The sequence below is a fragment of the Alternaria hordeiaustralica genome (assembly GCF_023758085.1).
Source record: "Alternaria hordeiaustralica strain BMP 2776 chromosome Unknown scaffold_46, whole genome shotgun sequence".
NCBI lineage: Eukaryota > Fungi > Ascomycota > Dothideomycetes > Pleosporales > Pleosporaceae > Alternaria > Alternaria hordeiaustralica.
The window spans coordinates 55,618-71,152 of NW_026056818.1; the positions used below are offsets into that span (position 1 = coordinate 55,618).

The following is a 15,535-nucleotide window of genomic DNA, read 5'->3' on the forward strand; positions in this document are numbered from 1 at the left end:
CTATGTGATGCGGCGAGTACCTCTGGGCTGTAGTGTCGGGTCTCGGTTCTTGGTCGATGCGCTGATTGTATTCGTTATGTCGTGTTATAGGGTAGCTCCATGATTCTTGTGACGTGATAATATGCTCGTTGGACGCTTTGAGTGGAGCAAAGACATAGACGACCTTATGACTCTTCGCCGTCGAGTAGTGCGGTACTGCAGTTAGCGCGCTTTGAGTCTGAATAAAAGGCAGCCCATTTCCCCCTCTCTCTCTCATCAGAACTATCCTCTCATACCATTTTACCATACCCGTCCGAACTCGCTTCAGACAAAACCAGTACGCATACCAGTACGCCAGATAAAACCATTACTACATCACTACCAATACCGTCGCCATGTCTACCTTTACGCTCTTCCCAAAACTACCCAAAGAGCTCCGCGACGCCGTCTGGCAAGCGAGCATGGCCACAACAGCAACCGTCGAATTCGACGAAGACGAATACATGGTCACAAGCATTTCGTCACCAGCCGCCCTCTTCACCACATCAAAGGAGGCGCAGGCCACAGCGTCGTCCTCCTCTCACCAAAAGTTCCCCATCTGGGGCCCAGAAGACTGGGAAGATCTGGCCATAGATCCCGAGAACACGATCCTCGAGATCGTCATCAAACCATCAAAGTCCGCCACCCTCAACATCACATGGACAGACATCTGGGGTGTACTTGGCGACGCACTACCAGCCACAAAACGCCTTCACATCGCCTGCACCCAGCCTGAGCGCCTGGCCAGGCTGTACATGGCAGAGGAGGCAGAATACCTTGGCGTCGGCCAATCTTGCGTCGAAGCGGGATTGTTCAACAATGCCGAAACCGTTTCGGGTGAGCGAAAAACCCGACAATCACTACACACACACCTCACGGTCACTGCTAGCAAGCATACCGTTGAAGAAATCGACCAGAACGCCTCTGAAAAAGAGGTTACCGTCTGGAAGATGACCAAACACACTTTTTCGGAGTTTGGGCCTGAGGCCAAAGTTTCCGCCAGCAAGGGGCTAGCGCGCGTAGAGGTAGACAATGCCTGTAAGATGTCCGTAAAGCAGCTTCACGACGCTGCGAGGACCTTCGCGCTGCCCGCTGAGGAGGGGGAGGGGGAGGTGTCAGGGGTCGAGGAAGAGGTGGAGGAGAAGTCAGGGGCGGAGCTGACGGAGGATGCTATCGCAAAGCATCTGGAGTGTCAGGGGCAGTGGCCGCCTAAGGCAAAGGATTTCGACTGGGATCCAGAGGGCAGCGTCGCGAGTGGGGATGACGAGGCCGTTTGGAAGTGGCTGTAGTCGCTTCGCCGGACTTTTGTGTTTGTTTTGGCAGCGGAGAGATGCGATGTCTGCTCCTGGCTGAGGTTTGGCGGTTGCATTCGGCGCTGGGTTGCGACGCGAGTTGCTCCCGGGTGAGGTTTGGCGTTGCGGTTTGCGCTGGTTTTCGACGCGAGTTACTCTTGGCACCATCATTCGCCGCACTTGCGTTTAGTTTAGTAATAAAGTCGTCCTCAAAATACTTCGTCTTCTGCTACTGTGAATGCATTCCTGCCTACACTATTGGGTTGTAGTATCCAAACCTGTTCTTCGGATCCCACTCAACCTTCAACTTGACCAACTTAGCGAGCCTAGCATCGTGCCCATACATCTCAGGCCTATCCTCTTCTCCGTTAGCGTAATTAACATAGCAGTGTCGCTTCTGGTTGGTGCGGTCGAGGCCAGTGTATAGCGCATCACGCATCGCGCGCGTGTGTGCGTACGCATCTTTGGTGGTCTGCGTATCGTCGCCAACCCACCACAGAACCGGCGATGCAAGAATTGGATACTCGCGTTCCTCGGGTGCCAACGCAGTGGAAGATACGTCGATAGCTCGTACGCCCTGCATGCCGTAATTCTCCATCAGAGTGATCGATGTGTTGAAGCGTGGATCTGCTGTGATGTTACCAAATAACGTGAAGGCTTTGCGAACACTCTCAAGATCCCAGGTAGGTAGAGAGACACCGGCTCCTGCAATGTTCTGGTTTCGCCTGCAGGGTTGACCTCCGAGGTTGTTTCCAGTCACCGTGTATAGCTCTACGTAGTTGACGTCCGTGGAGACTGTGATAGAGATTGGGCCGAGCGCTTTAAAACGAGCAGCATAGGGTTCAGCTTCCGCTTCCGTGCCCTCGTAGGCGACAGTGTATGCCACGACAGGCTAGTAAAGAGTCAGTATCTGGCAGGTGTATTGCGAGGCTGCGCTTACATTGACGGGATCAGCAGCAGGTATCCTCACGAACAGCCCTGTGAGCGCTAGCTTCGCAGAGCGTTCCGCACTCGGCTCTTCGAATTCGTTGATTAGACTGAAAAGCTCCTCGACCTTGTCAGCCGCGAAGATGATCGAGTAGACGGTCCAGTTGGAAGGAATATCGTAAGTCTTTACTTCAAGACTTGTCACAATGCCAAATTGATGGCCTGCACCTTGTAGAGCCCAAAACAGATCGGCATGCTTCGTCCGGGAGGCTTCTACAATCTTGCCGCTGGCAACGACGATGCGCGCGGAAACGAGACCGTCAAGAGAATAGCCGTATTGATTCTGGAGGAGACTGTGGCCACCTCCCAGCAGTGGGCCTGCTACTGACACGCATTCTCCAAGCCCGGTAACTGGTGAGAGGAACAGTAAGTGGCTGTATGTCTGCAGAGACTGGGTCAAACTCACCAGCATACTTGCCCGAGGCGAACAGGGAGCGGGTGATCTCATATTGCATCGTTCCGCCTCCAACAGTAGCAGTCTTGCCGTTCTGACCGAGTGTCGTAGTATTGAGCTTCCGCATGTTGATCTGAATTCCGTACGATAGGTTGTTAAGCGTTGTGGTCCACCCATGACCACCGGTAACGGCCAGGAATGGGATGTTGAAACGATTGGCCAACGCGACCGTAGTCTGCACGTCGGACTCAGTCGCGACTTCAACTACCACGTTATAGTCAGGAGATATTCGTGGTGAAGCGCCACGGACTTGAAGGTCGTCCCAACGAGCATCCCCTGGAAACGTGATGATGGCGTCCTTGGATAGATGCAGGCTCAACGCGGACGCTGCGAGCTGCAGGTCGTACGATCCTGACGCATATGAGCGACGGGCGATGCAGAGCAGCCAAACTGCAGCGGTAAGAAGAAACATGATGACCGATCGATTCCGCCAATGCTAGAGTGGGAGGGTCGGATGCGGATAAGGAGGTCATGGAAGGTACTGTGCACTAGAGTTGCCTGTCGCTCTGCGTAAGCTTGTGCCTCAGAATGCAGGCAGCATGCTACCTCTTCTGCACTGCGCAGGTCAGTAAGTCAGCTCCGGATTGTCGCCAATCGCGCGAACGTGTCGCTATCGCACTGCATTGCTTATTCGATGATCAGGACTGCATGATGCAGAGCGACGCCGCAGAACGCCGCAGCTGCGGAGATGCCTCTCGGGAAGGCAGAGTTGTGTCATTCCTAGGCAAGCATCGATTTGCACCTGTTTGATGCAGTTAGTTTGGCTGTCTGCCCTTGCCGTATAGTCGAGGGCGATGCCAGGTGGGCGCCAGCGAATCGCGTCGGGAGGGGTTGGCAGACGCGAAGCAGCCGCCAAGGCGGCGCGCGGATGGTCCCGAGGTCCCCCTCTCGACGCGAACTACGTCCTAACCTACGACACGTCAATACCTCAGAGTCGTCGGTAACGCGACATTGTGTTACGCGACATTAGTTACGGAATCACGCCTGCCGGTAGGCGCCAAACTTTGGTATCCTAGCAAGGGAAGTTTTGCCATCTTGGTGAGCGTTGTATTCCGTTCAAGATTGGCAAGGATAGGTAGCTACGACTTGTGGCCTCATCCACGAGAGCGCCGGATAAGCGCTTGGCCAATATCATTCCATATGCCAGATTAAGATTATCTCCCTGAATGTCTCGCTGTATAATGTTCCAGTACTACATTCACCGTCCGACAAATGTCTTCGTCCAATCCACTATGGCCGTTGCACACTCCTCAGGCGCCTCCTCCGCCCCAAAATGTCCAACCCCATCCCCCAACCCATGATTCTCAATCTTGACTCCCTCACCAACCCACTCCTTCCACACATCCGGAAAGTCAAACCTACTCCCAATACTCGCCGCACTATACACCAACAGCAACGGCACTTCAATCTTTCTCCCCTCTTTCTGGTTCTTCTCTTCCCTCTCAACATCCGTCGTAGCACCTTCCTTGTAGTCTTCACAAGTAGCTTTCAGCGTATGTTCTTGGTTGAAGAAATCGCCATAGACGGTCAATGCATCATTGGCTTTCAGTTTCTCGATACCGGCGTTGCTCTTTCCAGACCAACGTAGGATCATCTCTTGACACCATTTTGAAGGGCCGAAAGCGGTGATCATACGCGTTGCTAGATCGACGTTTGCGAGCAGCGGCCAGTGAAAGTAGCCCGTTATCTCCTTTGCGGCGGTGGCTGGGGGGGTGAAGTGCTGCCATTGTGTGGAGGTTGGGACCTATCAAGATTAGCCTGCCTGACACAAGGAAGTCCAGGGCGGAAAAGCATACGATGTCAATCAAACAAACACCCAAGATCTCCACTCCATCCACCCCACTAACAGTAACGTGATGAGCAACTCTGGCTCCACGATCATGCCCAATAAGCACAACCTTTACATCCCCATCTCCGCTCTTACTTTTATTGACCTCCGTCTTCAATGCTTCGAGTACCGCCGTTCCTATACTCACTTTATCGTTCTTCGCAATCGGTGTACTAGCGCCGTAGCCAGGTAGATCTGGGACGAAGAGCGGTGCTTTAGATGAGAGCAGAGGGATTATGTGTCGCCACCTGACCTTGTGTCAGACTCTTCGACGTATTGAATGCAGGATTGGAGACGGAGGAGGAAGTTACATGTAAGCCGATTGCGGGTATCCATGAATGAGAACGAGTATGGGATTATCGTCGCTGGCATTCTCTAGTGAGCGCGTGTAGCAGCAAACTTTCTCCTTGTTCAAAGTGGACTTTGAGAGACCGAGATCGTTGAACTTGGTGTCTTGGATGTGGAGGGCGGATCTAGATGCCATGTTTGCGATCTGGGCGGCTCGGATTGGTATGTCGTTGATTGGGAGTATAAATGCGCAACTCAGAGGGACCTGAAGGTTCCAAACCGGATAATGAAGTGTGCTGTTTGGTCTCGGTCAAATGTCGTTCTTCGCGCCCTTTCGTGCTGTGGACTACAATGGGGTAACTATTAGACCGAGGTATGACGCAATCACGCGATGTCACGTGTATGAACAATCGAAGCCCTGGAGGGCACCACCTGGGCAGGTTCAACGCAAGTATTTGTTCCTGAAAGACAGGATGATGGAGTCAAATATCCCATATCTTTTAAACTACGATCAACACCCTCGGATGCACCGTATAGTACCACAGGTCCTCTACCCGAATACCAAGAACGCCAACGCTATGCAAAAATTGTACTGAACCCTTCTTTTGACTTATCATTGCTCTCTCGCCAAGATCATCTTCTCACGCTCTGCCTTTCTCCGGACTGTGCCCTTCTTCGTGTGCCTCCTCTCATTTTCTTCCTTCCTCTTGACAGCCTTGAGCTCCTCGTTCTTGATCTCACCCGCCTTCTTAACAGTCTTGGGCAGATGCCTGTGTTTCTCGATGCGCTTGATCTCTGGCATATGCTTGTATCGCTCCTTGAGCGCTGCATCGTATTCGAGCTTCTGTTTTAGAGCGAATGACTTGACGCCCTGCCTCTCGGATGCTCTGGCTCTCCATAGGCGGACATTGCCGTCGTCTGATCCGCTGAGTACGTAGTTGTTGTCAGGACTCCATGCAACGGAGAAGACGCGCTGCATTCGCTTGGTGTGGTAGACGTCCCGGGCGTGGCCCTTTGATCGCTCCCAAATTCTTATGGATCGGTCGTAGGAACCGGTGATGAGCTCCTCTCCCGTTGGAGAGAACTCAATCGACATGACTGCGGCGACATGCCCTTTCTACTTGTTGTTAGTGACTGCTGTGCCCTGACCTTTACGTTGGACTTACCAAGACTTGCAGCGCACGCTTCATGTTGCGCATGTCGAATATGTATCCATTGTGGTCTTCCGAAGCAACGGCGAAGTTGTAGGCTTCCATGGGATTCCAGGAGATGCAGTTGGCGGGGAAGTTGAGCACAGTGCGGTGTAGGGGTGAGTTCGTGCGGGCGTCGTAGAGGATGACAGCGCGGTCGGTCGCACATGATGCGAGTATCGAGGTTTCGACCTGGTTAAACTTGACGTCCGTGATGGTGTCAATGGCCTACTGATTATTAGTATACGCCTCAGGTCTGCTCTACATGAAAGACCTACCGATGGCCACACAAGATTGGAGACAGGAGCCCCTGACGTCCTCGATGTATCGTATATGGAGATGGAGCTGGATCCAGCAGCAAAGGTCGGTAGCGAGCGATGGTGCGAGACGGAGGTGAAGGCTGAGTTGCCATGCCATGTAGCTTTTGGCGCTGATTTCGAGGCTTGCGCATATGGCTCGAAGAGTTGAATCTGGCGGTCTGATCCACAGGTTATGAGTTTCTTGTCCCGCGTCCAGCACATGCCCTTGACGAGGTTCTCATGCGCCTGCGCCTGCCACTTCTCCTCCCGGCTAGTAAAGTCCCAGACCTTGACGATGCCGTCGCCACTGCCACTGGCGAAATGCTCGAGGGAGTTGGGGTCCTTGGCGAAGGAGTATACACCGTCTACGTGGCCAGGCTCGAAATCGCCGAGGAAGGGCTGCGCAAACATGCGCTCGACTTTTGTCGCATTGAGGGCTCTGGTGTATTCGCGCGCACGTTCAAACGGATGCAGGTTGGGGTCGAGGTTCCTCGTGACCTTGGCGACGCTAGAGCCGGGGGCCTGGGTGGACGCCGTGGACCGGCTGAGGGCCTTGATCTTCATGGTGGTGGTTGTCCAGCTGTGTCGACTGGCCGTCGCGAACTTTGCGGGTCTTCAAGATTTCCTAGAGGCGGCGGCGGGGCCAGCCAACCAGCGTGTTTGGCGCTAAGAATTAATGTGGGGCGGCGCCGGCCAAACTCATCGGATCAAGCGACATGCCACACACCATTTTTGCTCTGGCGACAACCTCGAACTCCAGGACCAAGAACCCCATCACTAACCCGGACAACAGCCAAAATGAAGTTGTGAGTGCCCCGATGCTGCACACGATCCTCTCTGCGATACAAATTGGCGCCCCGCGGTGCTCCCCGAAATGCGCAGCGGGACGCCAATAATCGCACCCTTGAAAGCCCACAACATGCGACAGAACAGCTGCTAACATTCCACCAGCCTCAAGGTCGGACGCGTTGTCGTACGTTTGAAATCGCTCGAAACACCCCCATCGCACTCACTCACAGTCCGCCTAGATCATCACCCGGGGCCGCTACGCCGGAAAGAAGTGCGTGATCATCTCACCACTTGACAACGGCACCAAGTCGCACCCCTTCCCCCACGCGCTCGTTGCCGGTATCGAGACCTACCCCTCCAAGGTCACCCGCCGCATGTCAAAGACCAAGCAGGCCAAGAAGAGCAAGGTCAAGCCTTTCGTCAAGCAGGTCAACTGTACGTGGACATGAGGACGCACTCGCTGGGCAGACGCTGATAGACGCAGACACCCACATTATGCCCACCCGCTACACCATCGAGCTCGAGAACCTTAAGGGCGTCATCTCCGCCGACACATTCAAGGAGGTCTCGCAACGGGAGGAGGCCAAGAAGACCGTCAAGAAGGCATTCGAGGAGCGATACCAGTCCGGAAAGAACAGGTGGTTCTTCACTCCCTTACAGTTCTAAGCTTTCCTTCGGTTACGGCTGGGCGCAGATGGGCATGATTTGATACGGAAGATGCTGCGTGAGCGGTGGATATCATAGGATGACAGGACACACAACCGGCCTGCCGTCCAGGCGTGTATTTCGGCTTGATAATCAAAGCATGAAAAATCCGGCATCCGCTCAAGGCATCCGGCTCAATTCACGAACTTCATGAAATGAACATGATTTTCACGTTGGCCTCTGTCTACTACTGGATGATACTGATGATGTAGTGAGGCTTATGCTGACAATGCAGGATTAGAACAACTAGCACTACCGAAGCGAAACAACGAGCCGATGCACGCCACGACCTGAGCGCCCCGTATTGCTGCCTTCACGTGCGACAATGTAATGAGGCAGACGGCCTCGGTCCCATCTACGAAGAAGCCGTCTAGGCCCTTGCTGGTTCAACTCACATGCTGATGCAGTGCACAGTGAACACCAATCAATGGAACAGAAGGGATATCATGTCATTAACCGGTCTATCTTTGAAGGAAAGGCGCGCAGACAGGCACAAGAAAGTTACTCGACGTTACATCGACAAGCCATACTGATGGACGCCCCTTCGCCTTTGCTTTTCCGATCAGCGAGCCCTAATCACCTCGCCTTTCATCGTACAAACGCCCCGAGATACTATGCAGGTCATAGTCGCACTCTACTGCTTAACCTCATCGACCTTCTTCTTCGTCTGCTCCTTGCCCTTGTTCAGGTATCCCAGCACAACGTCACACGCATCGCTCACCATCCTGAGCTCGAAGCTGACTGTCGCAACACCCATCTTGACGACACCGTTGTTGTAATGCGTCTTCTTGTACTCGTCTTCCCAGGTGCTTCGCACATATGTGACGGGCGAGAACGCGTACTCCTTGAGTTTTGAGGTGTCTTCCTTGACGATAGGGAGATGTGTCTCGAGGGTGGAGAGGCCAGAGTCACCAAGCTGGTCGGCGCGTGCCAGGTAGGGCGAGAGGTAGGAGTATGGTGTGCGCAGGTAGGGGTGGAAGGGTGCAACGACCGAGTTGTAGGTATTGCTGGCGAGGTTGAGGGCGCGCGAGCCGTAGGGGTTGGATTTGAAAGTCTCGACGCTGTCGTGGACTACGGGGTAGGAGTTGAGATGCTGGAGGCTGTTAGTCTCGTGCTCGTCTATCGAACCTCAAAGTATGCAGTCGCGGAAGTTCCCACGGAAGCTTTTCGGACGGCTTCCGCGAAGTAGGGTTCATGCTGTAAGAAGGTTCGTGGAATGCTGGGTTGATTGGCTGGGCCATAAGCTCCGCGCCTGCATCGTGGGTTTTGTGCGCCGTGTTACTGGTCCGAGTAGATTGCAGTTCCCAGGTGCTCGAAACCCCGCGACGGTCCGCAATCTATGCCAGATCGCAGCAAAGTGACCCATGATGTGTGTGAAGAGACGTGTTTGCGGGTGTGATGAGAAAGAGAAAAAGTAAGTAGTACATACCGACAAAGCTTTTGAGCTGGGCGTCTCGCCGTTGGTCATAGGTGCCTGAGAGCTCATGTTGCCGTCGTCGGTTGCGTGTGGTGCCATTAATCGTAATAGTAGATATGCAGTGTTGCAGGTTCTACTGTGGTGGAAGAAGAGTTGTTGGGTTGCGAGGCAGTGGAGGAGTAGCAGTAACGTAGAGCAAGAGAAAAGGGTCCTGGTCGACCTTATTATACGGCTGTGCGCTATGATGTGACTGTATTTGGTTGGGAGGCTTTGCTGAAAAGGGCGTGGTTCAGTGGGCTGGGGTGAAGCAGATGCAGTGGCATGTGAAAGTGGCTATCGTCGACAAGCGCCATGTCAATCTACGCGGGGACCTACCAGAACGTCACTACCCAAAGTCGCCTTCTCGCCTCGCATCTCGTCTCGAACGTTGAGACTCAGCGTGCGGAGTCGATGCAAGTCAGACGTTACACAGAGCAAGCCGCAACATGCTGCCTTCATGTCTGCCCCGCGTCTCGAACTCTATCGCGCGCCCGTTGAGCGTTGAGGAGCTGGCCTGCAAGGCGTACAGCTTGCGCCTGGCATGTGAAAGACGCGACGCTTTGGCCACTCACGACGCGGCGACGTCAGATAAGGTCAGCCACGCCCCTCTCCTGTTGGCGAAATATTCAAACAGCTTGGCCGCCCTGTATACACGCATATGTCGGGCTTGCATTTCTTGTCCTATCGGTCGCGTCTCGATGATACGGTACGTCGACTCCGCTTCCGCGTCAGCTATCGCGGAAGGTCCAATTGCTTGCCACAAACCTACCATGGATCGGTTGGCATCGTGCATGGCAGCTAGGAGTCCTCGCCTCGCAATTGGGTTCTCTTATCACGTCGACAATTCCAGCGCTGCCATTGAACGGTGACGGGAACTGGCTCCGTCATACGTGCCGCATAGATACCTCCTGTGCATCAGCAGGATTGCAGGACAGCGCGCGTCTCGATATCAATACGGTGGAACGTGTTGAGGCCCTTCTGGGTCCTGAATGAGAATAGAAACCTGCAAAGCATGTGAAAGTGGATGACGAGGTTTGGCAGCGCACGAATCGTGTTTTGGCGCACATGCTGAGCGCGCTTACTCACCGGGCGCCGATGCGGAGCTTGCATGTCACGCGTTGCGGCTCAAGCTCACGAGAAAATCTCCTTTCGTCTTTGTTCTTCAATGGCTTGGCTATCACGAGTCACAACGCCTTTGATCAGCTGCTACCGAGCCCCGATGGAACCGCGGCATGCATCTTCCTCCGAACCTCGATAATCGGCATTCCTACTTCAGTAGGTGGGCCTGCCGGGAAGGATGCGATAAAGACAGCACGCCACTTTTCACCACAACGGCGGCTTTCACGTGCTTATGCAGTGTGGCGGATCGACAGGCTAAGCGAGGACGGTTCATCGATGATCGCTGTCGTTTGTTGAGGCTAGTTTGACGACATGCGTTCTTGTGCATAAGGAGATGGGCGCAGAGCCTGTTGCGTAAGAAGGCAGCTACACGGCAGCGCGTGGGACGGTAAGGCGCATACCGATAGAAGCAGGTCGGCAGTCGATATCTTCCTCGAGCTTGGGATGGTTTGTCGGATCATCAGGGCTTGGCTTACTCCTACCAAGATGCAGGGCGGTGCCATGGACTGTGTATCTTGGGACGAGCTCCATTACCTGAATTGGCTCAAGGTTACATATCACTTATCAGCACGAACGGCGTCAAGGACTGTGATAGATGTAACAAGATCATAAGAGCAGGACATGTCCCGGCCTTGGGTCTGAGTTTGGGCATTTGTATATGGGCCAGCTGCTCAACTATTGGTACTTACCGATCCTGTGACTTCTGCTGGTCCCACATCCTCCGGAACTGCCCGTCCGGTTTCTGAAGCAGTTCATGGGGGTGCCCAGACTCAACCAGGCGCCCCGCATCCAAGACTACAATGGTGTCAAAGTCAACAATGGTAGCCAGCCGGTGCGCAACCGCTACAACTGTACTGCCTTCAAACTCGGTTCGCACAAGATCAAGAATCACCTTCTCTGAAAACGAATCCATAGAAGAGGTCATCTCGTCCACCACCAGGATCTTGCTTGGGCGGAGAAGTGCCCTGGCAACAGCGAATAGTTGTAGTTCACCTTGAGACAGACCAATGTCGGCCATGTCACTCTCGATACCACCCCGATCAGCGACCAGTGAAGCGAGACCGACTTTCTCCAAAGCCGAGTTCATCTCGTCGACACTCCTCTTTTGCAAAGGGTCCATATTCTCCCTCATCGAACCAGGCATGATCAGTGTCTCTTGAGGAATCGCCGTCAGGCATTCCCGGAGTGAGCTTCGAGGAATAGTAGTAAGATCAACATCGTCGATATAAATACTGTCGCTCGGGATATTCTCGAGCATTTGGAAGAACGAGAGCAGAAGAGATGATTTTCCACTTCCTGACCTGCCGCAGATACCGACTTTGGTTCCTGGTGCAATACGAAGACTGATTCCGTTGAGAACATCCGGACCATCTGGAGTATAGGTAGCGCGCAAGTCTTGGATGACGATCTTTCCATCTGCCGGCCAGTCTTGATTAGGTCTCGCGATTTCTAGTGGCGATTGCTCGTTTGGAGTCGTTTGTTCGAAATTCTGGCAGCGAAAGACGGCACTGGCAGACGTCTCAATCGTTGTCCACGCGACAACGAAAGTAGAGAGTTGACCGTTAAACCCCAAGATGTTGAGCAATGCTAAACCTAGGGAACTCGCAGATGATGTCGACGGCACGCTGACAGCTAGGGCTACAACAGCGGTGGCGATCACAGCTGTTAGAAGGTCCAGCATGAGGCCCAACCATCGTTGGATACAAAGCAAAAGGTAATGCGGGCGTTGAGAACGGTCCAAAAGGCTGATGAATTTCCCATGGGAAGCAGATTGCCATCCAAAGGCGCGAATGGTCGAAACGCCATACATCGTCTCCTGAATCGCGTCAACCAAAGGCGCTTGTGTTTCGAGGTCCATGTGACGGAGCTGGCGCGACGTGCGAAGGTAAAATCGCTGTAAGAGATAGACCGCCAAAAGCAGGAACGGCAGAGTGGCACTGGCGTAGCTCGATCCGGCCAGTATCAATGCCGCGCTGCCCAATACCATCGTAAGGCTCTCCGAAGCTTGCAAGATAGGACCGGCAGCAGCGCTCTCGATCAACGTCATGTCATTGGAGAAGCGGTTCACGATCGACCCCAGATTCGTCTTGAAGAAGAACCAGTATGGAGCGTTCATTACGCTGTTCAAGATCCGTTGATGGAGGTGCGCTGATGAGTGAGGTACAGCCCAGACGAGGATGATCCAGAATTTGGCAAAATCGAACAGCAATGCGAGCAGCGCGAACGCAATGTGCCAGCCGATCCAGTACCCCAGAGAATGTGGCGATGCTTCTGCATCAGACCACCACCGAACCCAGATCTCCATAAACTTCCAGAAAAACCCTGCCAACAATGTTGCGGCCAGAAACAGAAGGGACAATCTCAATCCGAATGATCTGAACCAGTACGCATAGGTCGAGAGCTCTCCGGTCCGGCGTGCAGAGGGAGATTCTAGAGCATCGTCTGACCCCGTGACCGAAGTCGCCGGAATCTCGACAGCATCATTCGGCCTTTCGTGGGGATTGCCCGTATCCTTCTCTTCTCGAAGCTCGATGCTATGGAGGAAACTGTTCCGATTGCTTATCAGCTTCTCGAATGACCCTTGCTCAACGATTCTGCCTTCGCATCCCAAGACGACTATTCGATCAACCTGCTGGACAAAATACGTGGCGGTATGAGTGGTCATGAGGACTGTCAGACCATGCCGCTTTGCTATGCCGGAGTAGCCAAGGACAGATCCAGCGATTTGTTTGAGGGAGACGATGTCTAGCCCACTGAAGATGTCATCTAGCACCAAAACAGGGATCCGCGAATAGAGCGCTTTTGCAAGGGCAAGACGTTGCTTCTGTCCGCCACTCAATGACATGCCTTTATTACCCACCGCTGTCTTCTCTCCGGCCGGAAATCGGGCAATGTCGATCGATAATGCGCATGCGCTCACAATTGTGCTGTACCACATCGGGTCATAGTCGGACTCTCCAACGATGATGTTCCGGATCGAGTCGTTGGGCAGCCAGGGTTCTTGACAGCAGAACGCAAATGAGTGGAAGTCCCTCGAGACGGTACGACTGCCAGTACTCAGCCTCACGTCGCCGACGATAGCGCGAAGTAGTGTCGACTTCCCGCTTCCAATCGGTCCAAGTACGAGGGTGAAAGATCCTTCTTGCAGATCCAGGGAGATATCCCGAAGGATGGGGCGTTGATGATTGCCACCAGCGTACACTGTCACATTGGTCAGACTGACGCCATTTGGAACCATCGCCGTCATCTCAATGGGTGTGGAAGCACTGTGAAGATCTAATGAGGGCTCAGCGTTATCGTCGTTGTCGCTTTGAAGGAAAGACTGAATGCGCAAAAGGCTCGTGTGAGCCAGCTGGAGGTCAATGATGGCCCAGACCACCTCTTGTATCGGCGCGGACAGTAGCGAAACCAACGACAAAGTACTGAACGCCACACTCGGGGTCAGTTTGTCGCCGCCGTTGATCAAAGTAAACATCATTAGGGTGAGAGTCGGCCCCAATGCATTGGGCACTGAGGCGAATGTTTCCCTTACCGCGACGAATTTCCGGTATCCAGCGTAGTCAGCCAGTTCCTTCACTCTCAGCCCTTGAATCTGATTCGACAGGAACTCGGTCAACCCCAGCATCTTGAAGCCTTTGGAGCAACCGAGTACAGCAGTTGTGTATGCAACACGTCGTTGAATGGCATCGTGCCAGATCCTCTGGATCGGCAGACCTCGCTTACTATTGAGGGCACTGATGATGGGCACTGCCACTCCCACTGCGATTGGAGCGATGCAAGAAACACCACTTTGACGAGCTAGCAATGCTGCGACACCCACGATTTCGAACGGGGCAGAAAACATCTCTCCGACTCGCTGCAAGCTCATGCCAATGCGCAACACGTCAGTGCTTACTAGCGTGAGCATATTCCCATCTGAGAGCTCGGTGTTGGAAAGGGCCAAGCTCTGCGAATGCAATGCGGAGATGAAAATCACGCGCAGCGTAGTGAGAAATCGGTCGGCCTGCCTTCTGTACGTCACCGTCAAGAGGGCCATGACCAGGTAGATTAGCATCGTCGCCGCGATCAAGCCTTTTCCGGTATCATGATCTCGCGAGTCGTCTCCGAGCCATTTCGTTATTCTGTCAATCAGAAGAGGCTGGGTGAGCTTCACAGCGCTGAGACAGAGACGTGGCAATATAGTCGCAAGCAGACTCCACTTGGTTGTCGATATCATTGCTCGCAGTAAGGGACGCTTTCTGGTGTGATATCGGCCTGTTCGTTTTGTCAGAAGCAGGCTAAAAAGATTTGAAATTGTGACTTACGGAAGCGTGACCAGTACTGCATGAACCGCTCTTCTACTGATTCAGACAACAGGCTGTCATCGATACCGTACAAATCCTCGAACTTAATGTTCTTTCGATACGCGAGGAGAAAGAGCGGGCCAAGCCACCACAGTGCCGTTCGATCGAAGATGTTTGCGAGTGCCTCCGGCGCGTAGGCTTGATACGGCGGAAGTAGCCATGGTCTCTTGGATCGTGCTTCGAGAAAGAGCATGACAATCTTGATGGCCAGGCAAGTAGTAAAAATGGCTGCGACGGCGGTGTCTGAGCGATGACGCAGCCATAAGGTACGAGCCTGTGGAATGTCCAGGATAATCGAGATGAGGATGAAGACGCTGATCATATCGCTGGGCTTCGCTGAGCGCATATGCTCAACGGAAGACAGCCAAAGCAGGCCCAAGCAAGCGAGGAAGGACAAGCTTGCCGCTGCCACAGCGGTTCGACTAACATTATTGGAAAGGGCCCAGGAAATCAGTACAGCGCATTGGCATAGAGCCAGGAGTGATATGATGGCTTGTTTGCCAAGGCGCACCCATGATCTTGCACATTTCGTTTGTTGTCGTCGCAATTGGGAGGCTCGGATTGGGAGAGCGAGAAGTAGTAGAGCGCATGGCGCAATCTGGAAGAAGCTCTGTTCGAAGACTAGTGTGAAGTCGAAGTCGTCGCAATACTGAGGACCGAAGGTATCGTCAGAGACGAGAGAGCAATTCATGATGAAGTCCGCGTATTTGGCAATGACTATGCAAAGACGAGAGTCGAGAACTCGCACGCAATAGCCTGTGGATCAA

General features: G+C 53.5%; 7 protein-coding genes across 7 annotated transcripts; 2 read left to right on the forward strand and 5 right to left on the reverse strand.

The window, feature by feature from the left end:
• Window positions 1-374: 374 nt before the first annotated feature.
• J4E84_010772 (uncharacterized protein) lies at window positions 375-1,307 on the forward strand (the record flags this gene model as incomplete). The annotated part of the gene is made up of 1 exon (XM_049393327.1): window positions 375-1,307. One exon carries the CDS (start codon window positions 375-377, stop codon window positions 1,305-1,307), a length of 933 nt encoding a protein of 310 aa, XP_049238945.1.
• Window positions 1,308-1,560: 253 nt separating this feature from the next.
• J4E84_010773 (uncharacterized protein) lies at window positions 1,561-3,163 on the reverse strand (the record flags this gene model as incomplete). Its single annotated transcript, XM_049393328.1, has 3 exons — window positions 1,561-2,202; window positions 2,251-2,648; window positions 2,704-3,163. 3 exons carry the CDS (start codon window positions 3,161-3,163, stop codon window positions 1,561-1,563), a joined length of 1,500 nt encoding a protein of 499 aa, XP_049238946.1.
• A 786-nt stretch (window positions 3,164-3,949) lies between these two features.
• Window positions 3,950-5,063, reverse strand: J4E84_010774 (uncharacterized protein; the record flags this gene model as incomplete). The annotated part of the gene is made up of 3 exons (XM_049393329.1): window positions 3,950-4,495; window positions 4,548-4,827; window positions 4,891-5,063. The coding sequence occupies 3 exons, from the start codon at window positions 5,061-5,063 to the stop codon at window positions 3,950-3,952; spliced, it is 999 nt and encodes a 332-aa protein (XP_049238947.1).
• Window positions 5,064-5,480: 417 nt separating this feature from the next.
• Window positions 5,481-6,920, reverse strand: J4E84_010775 (uncharacterized protein; the record flags this gene model as incomplete). The annotated part of the gene is made up of 3 exons (XM_049393330.1): window positions 5,481-5,984; window positions 6,034-6,285; window positions 6,336-6,920. The coding sequence occupies 3 exons, from the start codon at window positions 6,918-6,920 to the stop codon at window positions 5,481-5,483; spliced, it is 1,341 nt and encodes a 446-aa protein (XP_049238948.1).
• A 234-nt stretch (window positions 6,921-7,154) lies between these two features.
• Window positions 7,155-7,811, forward strand: J4E84_010776 (uncharacterized protein; the record flags this gene model as incomplete). The annotated part of the gene is made up of 4 exons (XM_049393331.1): window positions 7,155-7,162; window positions 7,308-7,329; window positions 7,385-7,580; window positions 7,630-7,811. The coding sequence occupies 4 exons, from the start codon at window positions 7,155-7,157 to the stop codon at window positions 7,809-7,811; spliced, it is 408 nt and encodes a 135-aa protein (XP_049238949.1).
• Window positions 7,812-8,484: 673 nt separating this feature from the next.
• Window positions 8,485-9,366, reverse strand: J4E84_010777 (uncharacterized protein; the record flags this gene model as incomplete). Its single annotated transcript, XM_049393332.1, has 2 exons — window positions 8,485-8,943; window positions 9,280-9,366. 2 exons carry the CDS (start codon window positions 9,364-9,366, stop codon window positions 8,485-8,487), a joined length of 546 nt encoding a protein of 181 aa, XP_049238950.1.
• Window positions 9,367-11,110: 1,744 nt separating this feature from the next.
• J4E84_010778 (uncharacterized protein) lies at window positions 11,111-15,090 on the reverse strand (the record flags this gene model as incomplete). Its single annotated transcript, XM_049393333.1, has 2 exons — window positions 11,111-14,679; window positions 14,730-15,090. 2 exons carry the CDS (start codon window positions 15,088-15,090, stop codon window positions 11,111-11,113), a joined length of 3,930 nt encoding a protein of 1,309 aa, XP_049238951.1.
• Between the last annotated feature and the right edge of the window lie 445 nt (window positions 15,091-15,535).